The sequence below is a fragment of the Sinocyclocheilus grahami genome, unplaced genomic scaffold (genome assembly GCF_001515645.1).
Source record: "Sinocyclocheilus grahami isolate Dianchi unplaced genomic scaffold, SAMN03320097.WGS_v1.1 scaffold426.1, whole genome shotgun sequence".
NCBI lineage: Eukaryota > Metazoa > Chordata > Actinopteri > Cypriniformes > Cyprinidae > Sinocyclocheilus > Sinocyclocheilus grahami.
The window spans coordinates 1,979,416-1,988,820 of NW_015505605.1; the positions used below are offsets into that span (position 1 = coordinate 1,979,416).

General features: G+C 36.5%; 1 protein-coding gene across 1 annotated transcript in view; it reads right to left on the minus strand.

Moving 5' to 3' along the window:
- rgs19 (regulator of G protein signaling 19) overlaps positions 1-7,885 on the minus strand; it is a 29,510-nt gene extending 21,625 nt beyond the window's left edge. Inside the window, exons 1-2 of the mRNA XM_016233195.1 lie at positions 7,787-7,885; positions 5,275-5,445 (exon numbers count right to left, since the gene is read on the minus strand). Coding sequence (XP_016088681.1) covers positions 5,275-5,289 — 15 coding nt within the window. The 5' untranslated portion in view covers positions 5,290-5,445; positions 7,787-7,885. The remainder of the gene's footprint in view (positions 1-5,274; positions 5,446-7,786) is intronic.
- Between the last annotated feature and the right edge of the window lie 1,520 nt (positions 7,886-9,405).

The following is a 9,405-nucleotide window of genomic DNA, read 5'->3' on the forward strand; positions in this document are numbered from 1 at the left end:
TGACTTGTGATCTACCATGTGCCACCTCAAGAGCTGCCATTAAAAAGCAGAAGTGTCCTGTGCCCATTCCCCTGTGAGTCAATACAACAGCCCCTCTCCTGGCAGCTTATGGGGGATCAAAAGGTCATGACCCCTGGAGAAAACAGGGCTAATGTGAACTGTAACTGTTACAGTTACCACAAGTCTGAGCTGGCGACTGAATAAAGAGCTTGATTTTATTAAGTTAGGAAGTTCTAAGACTAAAGGGGCCTTTCCCGGATCCACCGATTCTGAAAAAGACTAACGGTATTTCAACTTCTTGCTGGGAAACTCAAATGGGAATTGAGAAACAGTGCTGTCAGCCTCTTTCCCCATCAATAGTGGATGATCTCCTCACATGCCATCCCATAATACATTATTTGATACTAGTGATCATGAACTGTATTAATCCTGAAGCTTTAGGGTGTCATATCTGTGCTTATATATGAAATCAACATGTGAAGAGAATTGAAATTGAAATTAGCCGGTGACATTAGAAGTAAAGCACTCCATATTTGTTAGTTAAAAGCAAAACAAGGACTTACGACGTACAAAACAGTGAAAGATTCAGAAAAGCATTAGTGGTCTACGAAAGTAAGAGTTTAAAAGAGGGAGCTGCCTCAGAGAAACAATGAGAAGAGGAAGTGGTTTCATTGAAGAGCAATCGCAGCAGAGCAGCGGCCCACCAAGAACTGGCTACGTTTTGGACTTAAATCACTGCAAACACACATTACAGCCATTTAAAGCAACACAGAGCTGTATTTGTAGCTTCTCTTTCACTCTGTCACATGACTGAACTATCACATTTGTTTGGAGGTTACAGCATGAGGCTGAGCAGAAACGCTCACATTGCAAACTCACCCAAATATTGATTGGGCAAACTGGGTGACATCAGTTCGCTTTTCAATATGAAAACAAATTTTAAATGTTTAAGAGTTTCTTTAATGGTTAGCTGCAAGCACACACATTACCACTAATAAAGATTTAATTGAACAGAATACAACAGAAGCTACACGCGTTCATGCCATGTCGCAATTACTAGATGACAATCTAAATGTTCTACCCTGAGCTGGAGTAATCAATGGACAAAGCTGTTATAGATACACTTTAAAGTTTATTTAGCTCTTTTAGTAGAACATTAGACATTATCCAAGTCTGGAGTATTTCTGTATGTTTTCTGTACAAGTTCTAATTATGAATTCTTTAAGGACATGAACACTTTTTACAAATCAGAATATCATAATTATGGTAATATTGATATAACATTAAAGGGATAGTTCAACCAAAATAATGAAAATAACCCCATGAATTACTCACCCCTATGACTTTCTTTTTTCAGAGGAATACAATCTGAGTTACATTAAAAATGTCCTGGCTTTTCTAAGCTTTATAATGGCAGTGAATGGGTGTTGAGATTTTGAAGTCCAAAAAAGTGCATCCATCCATCATAAAAAGTACTACAAACAGCTCCCAGGGGTTAATAAAGGCCTTCTGAAGCGAACTGGTGTGTTTGTGTAAGAAAGATATCTATATTTAAAACTTTATAAACCATAATCTCTACACTCTAAAAAATGCTGGGTTATTTTTTTAACCCAAATGCTGGGTTCAGCTTGTTGGGTCATTTTATTAGGTTATTTTTAATATTTTTTTTACCCAGGTCCTGGGTAATTTTTCTGTACCTAAGCTACTGGGTCATTTATAATGCTTGGTTATTTTTTTCTACCCAACTGCTAAGTTGAGCCTGTCTCCCACGAAACAACCCAGCTGCTGAGTTAGAGTCAGATTGCGGGCTTTTTACGTCCACTACAGGAGAGAGCGTTTCTCAGTGCCGCCGACGCCGATTTGGTGCACTTCTTCAGCAAAATAAAGGGGTTGCACTTTACTTTACAGTACGTGTACTTAAATGTACTTACAGTGTACCTACCTAAGAAAGTACTGGTAATATATGGTAACTGCATGGGGTAGGGTTAGTTTTAGGGGTAGGTTCAGGGTAAGTACCTACTTTTTACCTAGTTATTGTAATTATTAAAATAAGAACATAGTATGTACATGAGTAACAGGACTATAAAATAAAGTGCTACCAATAAAGGTTTGTATATGTTTTATTTCATTTATAAAGTCTTTACTGTGCTGTAAATTATATTATTTTTGCGCAACGCATCATAAGGACTAGGTGTCAGTCAGCTGCGTCAGTAGCGGTCGGTCACTTCGCATAATGGAAATGCCTTTTGCTTTGCATAACATAAATTGATTTTATTCATTATAATACTGAGTTTAATTTAATTTGATGTTAAAACATTCTCTAATCTCAGTACTGTTTGATTATGGGCAGGTTATAGAGTCAGTCACGGCATCTTTCAGCCCCGAGTGAAACGCGAGGCCGCGGTCTGAAGTTTGCAGTTCCCCCCGCGAACAGCAGCCCTTCACCGGCTCAGATTTCGGTGACACACTGGCACGTGAATTAGCACTATTTCGGTAAAAAGCGATTACAGAGAACAGTTGGATACACTTAAATTAAAATGCTTCTTTTAAATGTTAAATTTGTATTTCTAAAATGCTCGTTAAACGAGTTTAAATATATGTAATATTGCAAACTATGCTGTATTCACCCAAATAAATTCAATTTGTATTTTGTCCATGTGTTCTTGCTTAATAAATGTTTATCTTTTGATTATTGCTGTTGCCTCTAGTAATTCTGTGTGTGATTTTTAATTTCCACCCCATTTTAAGGCAGCAATATAATAATTTTTAAACAATAGCTGACTTAAATAAAACAACCCAGCATGTTTGGTAACATAGTATACTACTGTGGGAAAAGAAGCATAAAGGTGTGATCACATTAGTGGATTTTTACAGGCAAAAAAGGTCCATTGCCCAATATTACACTGATTTGTCTGGGAAATTATTTTGCCTCATCATGCATCCCTCATAAGAATTTCCAGATCACAGATTCCTATTGAGACGACAGCATTTCTCCTGTGGAATTTCGCTGTACAAAGCTAAATATGCCCTCACCTTAAAATAGGAAATAATTAATTTCGCAATCTATAGCTATATGTAACAATTTAAAAGTCATTATTGGCCGTATTTACATAGTAACTAAGCCATCATTTGTCATGAATCAAATATGCTGGATGAGTTATGTTGGAATCACTGGTGGACCCATTTGTTCATAACAATGGTATCTAGCTGTAGGGGCTAACAGGGTCATGCTAACTAGCTAAACATTGACCACATGATTCTACTAAGAAAACGTCTCAGTATACAGTGTATACTGCAGTATGCTAGCATTCTATTCTAAACATAGCCTACAATGTTCGTGCATGATCACTACAATACACCAACATGGTGACAGAGAATCAATCCTTGTAAGACTGTAACCTGGAGCTTTTTGGAAAGCAGCCCAGATCCACTAGGCTACACCACCGCCATTCCTTTTAAAAAGACATAGCCACTTGTTTTCTAAAAGAAGTATCAAAACCAACAGGCTTGAGAGCACAGAGCACCCCCAACCTGGCATCAAGCGTGAGAAACTCAGGGATCTCCTGAGGGCAAGAAACTTAACCCAGCAGAGGGGGAGGGAGAGAGAGAATGTGCACTGATGTTCAGCTTTATATATAAATATATGAGCCAAACTTAAGTCTATGGAGCGGGGAGGAGCTCTGCAGAAAGGTGTGCAACTAAATAAACTGCTTGAGATATAAGTAAGCCACTCTGTGCTGTTAAAGACAAGAGGAAAACTCCCTTACACACACACAAACACGCACACAAATAGAATGAATGTCTGTCTGCTTGTCTGTTTTTAGATCTAAATCTTGCTTTCCTCTAACTTTATCCAGATGCCATGGCAGACTGGCCATGAATCATGTGACTTATCACTCCCTCCCTCTGCTGACTTCTCCTTTCTGTCTCTCATGCTGTCTCAGCTTTCCAGCAGTCTTTGTCTCTTGATGAAGATCTCTGGATTTCTTGTTCTCCATCCATCTCTGCTGTTCGGGGAGCGTTGATAGAACAAGACTAGCAAAGAAAGCGTGTGTGTGATTTTGAGGAGTAACACATTTTTGAAAATGACAGGAATTTAGCAAAACGTTTAAAATGTGATGATTACTTTCTTGAGCTTCAATTAAAATACAAAAATATGTCTTTAGGGATGAAGTAATTATAAATAGCTTAATTTAGGCTCACTTGAAATAACTTTATGGGAGGTTCTAATAAATTGGTGTGTTTGTGTGTGTGGAATAGGAAAGGAAAGGAGGCAAGACAAAAAGAAGATTAATAAGGAGAGAATAACAAAGCAGAGGAGACTAGATGGGATGTGAGGAGAGGAGAAAAGACGAGGTGAGAGGTGAGATGAAGAGAACAAAGTTGAGGAAAAGAAAGGAGACTTGAGCAAAAGAGGAGTTTGCATGCTGCAATCAACTCAAGAAGTTACCAGAATACTTCTCTCAAGTATTAAACACAAAAAGCATTGTCAGTGAAGAAAAGAAAACACAAATAACGCTAAACATCAGGAGGATTGCTGATATATGGCTTTAACCGGGACCAGACAGGGTCTGCAAACATGTTTAACATTTTCTGCCATGATTTTGGAGGGAAAACCTCTGGAATGGAGTTGGTAAAGTGCAGTAGACTGAGCTGGAAGTGCTTCACTCCTATTGGTAGCTTTATCAAATTATCCAACACATTTAAAGGAACAGTTCACACAAAAATCTAAATTCTGTCATCATTTATTCTCCCTCAGGTTGTTGTTAGCTTGTATGACATTCTTTCTTCTGCAAAACGCAAACGATTTTTGGTAACCAAATTTTGGTGACCACTGACTTCCATTGTATTTTCTCAAAATATATTCCAAGTTCCACTGAAAGTAATTCATACAGGTTTGAGACAACATGAGAGAAATGGGAATTTCCAATTCTACTGTAAAAGTAAAGGTTCTTTACTGGTATCCATGGAACCTTTCCATTTCACAAAATGTTCTTTATAGTGGGAAAAAGGTTCTTTAGATTATTAAAATGTTCTTCAAACTAAGAATAAATGGTTCTTTTAAGAACTGTTCACTGAAATGTTCTTTGAGGAACACTGCGACCCCATTTTTTAAGAGTGCAATTCCACATGGACTTGAATACATCATACAGTTTTCGTCAGTATCTTATCAGGACATCAGAGCAACTAAAATGGACAAAACACATCAAAACACTCTTCAATCCACTAAACCACCACAAACACAAACAGCAATGAAAGAAAAAGGCCAGTTACCAGAATGTCCATCATGCCTTGGCGGAGGGCAGCCTACTAGTCTTAAAATCCTCAATGATGTTAAATGCCTGGACACATGCATGTCATCCCCCCGCAGGCCGCGGACCTCTCCTTCACACACAAACACACACAGCACAGGCCGGAAAGCACAGGAACACACAAACAGGGAAACTGTAAGACATACACAGACACACAAATAGGGAGACAGAACGGTGAGGGAGAAAAAGAGAAACATACTTTATATTAGTCACATCAAGCAAATGCTCACAATTAAATCTATGACTGTGTGTTTTATGAATAATTCAGTCAGGCATGTTAAGTTTAATAATCTACTAAAATTAGCATACGGTAGCAGAAATGTTTTTTTTTTTAATCATTGTTAAGGGGGAGATTAAAACTAAACAAGTAAACACCCTGGACAGATGGCCAGTCCATCACAGGAATTTTTAAATATAAGTGCATAAATCATGGAAAAATCACCTTACAAAACACTCGGCCGGAAAGCACAGGAACACACAAACAGGGAAACTGTAAGACATACACAGACACACAAATAGGGAGACAGAACGGTGAGGGAGAAAAAGAGAAACATACTTTATATTAGTCACATCAAGCAAATGCTCACAATTAAATCTATGACTGTGTGTTTTATGAATAATTCAGTCAGGCATGTTAAGTTTAATAATCTACTAAAATTTGCATACGGTAGCAGAATGTGAAATGTTTTTTTTTTTTAATCATTGTTAAGGGGGAGATTAAAACTAAACAAGTAAACACCCTGGACAGATGGCCAGTCCATCACAGGAATTTTTAAATATAAGTGCATAAATCATGGAAAAATCACCTTACAAAACACTCAAACTTACAAAAATGTTTCACACTGTGCCCTAACCAAATATGAAGCAATGATGCAACAAGGTTAGACTTGTCTCTCATTGGTCCAAACCCCTCCTCCACATTTACACTATGTTCAAAAGTTTAGGGTTGGTAAGATTTTTAGATGCTTTTGAAAGCTCTTATGCTCACCAAGGCTGAAATTATTAAATAAAGTAAAAAACAGTACTTTTGTGAAATATTATTTTTAAGTATGTTTTAAAATATAATTTATTTCTGTGATACAAAGCTGAATTTTCAGCACCATTACTCCAGTCTAATAATATTAACATTTCTAATAATATGAACATTTTTTATTAATATCAATGTATAAAACAGTTTTGCTGCTTAATATTTCGGTGGGAACTGTGATAGGCCTACTTTTTCAGGATTCTTTGATGAATAGAAAGTTCACAAGAACTTTTTTAACATTATAAATGTCCATTTTGATCAATTTAATGTGTCCTTGCTGAATCTAACTATTAATTTCTTTTTTTTTTTAAAAAACACTCTTTCTCATCCCAAACTTACCCTAACCCTAACATTAAAAAAATTTCTGATTTGTTGTGATTGTGTCACATCATGCAGCTTCCTCATATTCATTGTGGAAAGACAAAGTACTTGCTGCTGGAAGCTCATCTCATCATCTCAGCTTTCCATATAGCTTAATTTGACACACACAAAATCAGGGCTTGGGGTGTTCCTACATTCTCTGGCCAGTGAACTTCCATGATTTTTCAATTACCTTTATGTTTATGGTGACTAGATGAGGAATGTTAAAAGCATATTATAGACTGCACTCACAAAGATGGAAGAACTGAACATAATTTTAAAAAAAGAAAAGAATTAAAAACATTTCAATGACTTTTTAATGATTCTATTCATTTCCATGACTTTTACAGGCTTGGAAATTACACTTTTTAGTTCCCTAATTCCAGGACCATGGGAATGCTGGGAATGAACTATTCAATCTATTCAGTAGGTTGTATCTTAATGTCATAGGTCACATCTGATTTTCACTACCAATGTTTTCTGGACTTTCTATACCTGTAAAACTCTTAAAACATATTTTCAATGTTTTGTTGGCTGATCTATTCACATCAAAGTACATATTAGCCTTGTTTCCATTCACATTGAATCAAATATAGCACCTAATCCTATGATCCATACTGTACAGAAAATATCATACAAATGACATGAAATCAAATCGACTCTGCTAAACATCTAAGTCTAGTACGTCTAATTCATTTTGAGAACTTAACCAATATCGAGCATTACTAAATCACCATGCATTGCTTGTCTAAACTTGTCTAAAATGTGAAATAAAGATCTGCCAAGAATCGCCCACAAATCATGATAAAATCAGCCCCAGATGTTCAGCCAGCTGCCACGATCCTGTGCCACTCTCACACAGATTTGAGCTAAAAGGTCAATCAGTCCATGACCCAATGAACATCTGGCATATGGTCTTAAATATGACTGAACATTGTACTTGTATTAATATTTATCATATTTAATTAATATTAATGCATGCAATAGTTCTTCTACAACCACTACTGCTAATATAATCTTACTTCCCTCACTACTCGCATTAAAACAATAAACTATTAATAGCACTATAGGCCAGACTGATACTTACATGGCTGCAGGTTTTGTGGGGTAGATAAATATCTCTGGACTGTCAACTAACCTCTACTAGATCTTCTGGTGAGGGGTTTGTGACTACGTAGGGAACTAAAGGCACTGCTGAGTCTGCTATGGCCAAAATCTCCTACTTCCCTTTTGACACTGTGAAGGAGAGAGGAGGAAGGGGAGCTACACATGAAAAGAGGAATCGGTCAACAGAAGACTGGGGAAGAAAAGAGGACATTGGCGAGGACATGCGTAAGAAAACGCAGAGACGGAAGGCAAAAACATGAGCACTCAAAGTAGGAGGGAGTGGTCTTTGTTAGCCAGCCTCTCCACAGGCACAATGTGATGTTTCAGTGATGCATATATTATGAAATTGCATTTGGAAATAGAGATAAGAATTGTTTTGCCTGAAATGAATACTCTGTCATCGTTTATGTTGTTCCAAACCTGTATGACTTTCTTTCCTCTATGTGGAAAATATAGTTTGAAAACTGTGCTGGTTGCTCTTTTCCATGCATTTACATAGAATGGAGAATCGAGCTTTCAAGTTTCAAAAGTAACAAAAAATTCACAATAAACATTTAAAGAGATAATTCACCCCAAAATGAAAATCCTGTCATTAATAGTAAGGGCATTGTTAAAATAGTCCATGCGACATCAGTGGTTCAACCTCTATTTTATGAAGCTACAAGAATAATTTTTGTGTGCAAAGAAAACAAAAATAACAACTTTTTTCAACAATTCGTCAAAAATATCTTAACTTGTGTTCCAAAGATCGAAGGTCTTGCAGGTTTGGAACGACATGTGGGTGAGTAATTAATTACAGAATTTTCTTTTTTTTTGGTGAACTATCCCTTTAAATCAAAAGTGGTTCATAGGATCATATGAAGACATACAATAGAATTGTAAGAGGATCAGACTGAATCATTACTTGAGGTAATAATTAACATTATAATCTTCTCACCAGTCAGCTGTTAATTTGAGAATCACTGCAACTGAATCACCAAGTCAGTGAGTTGAATACTAAAACAGAATCTGTCCAAATCATAACTTAATAATTCAAACTGATTTTATAAACAGAATCAATGATTCATTGAAATTATCTGACTCGGAACAGTTTGGATGGAAGAACAGAGTGGGATTTTCAGTTAGTAATGACTTAAATTTCAATCTATTTCTCACGCAAAGGAATCATGTCTTCAGAAGGCTTGGAATATTACAAAAACAAAATTGTATGCACCACTTTATGACACTTTTTGCATCTTTTTTCTGAAGCTTGGAAGAAGCCTGTTTATGGAAAATAGTGACCAGTATGAAGTAATACTGCTTTAGAAAAACATGAGATGGGTAAGTAAACAATGTTGCAAGACATGATGCATTGGAATGTAGAATGCAAAAGTAAATTAATATATACATTTAGTGTAAAAGGGGTCATCGGATGCAAAATTCACTTTTACATGTTGTTTGAACTGAAATGTGTGTTGGCAGTGTGTGTACACAACCACCCTATAATGATAAAAATCCCCACAGTGTTTTTTTTTTTTAATCCAGATAAATAATTACCCCTTTTTCAAATCAAGCCGTTCTCAGATTCTTGGCTGTGTGACGTCACACAGACCAAAGCCC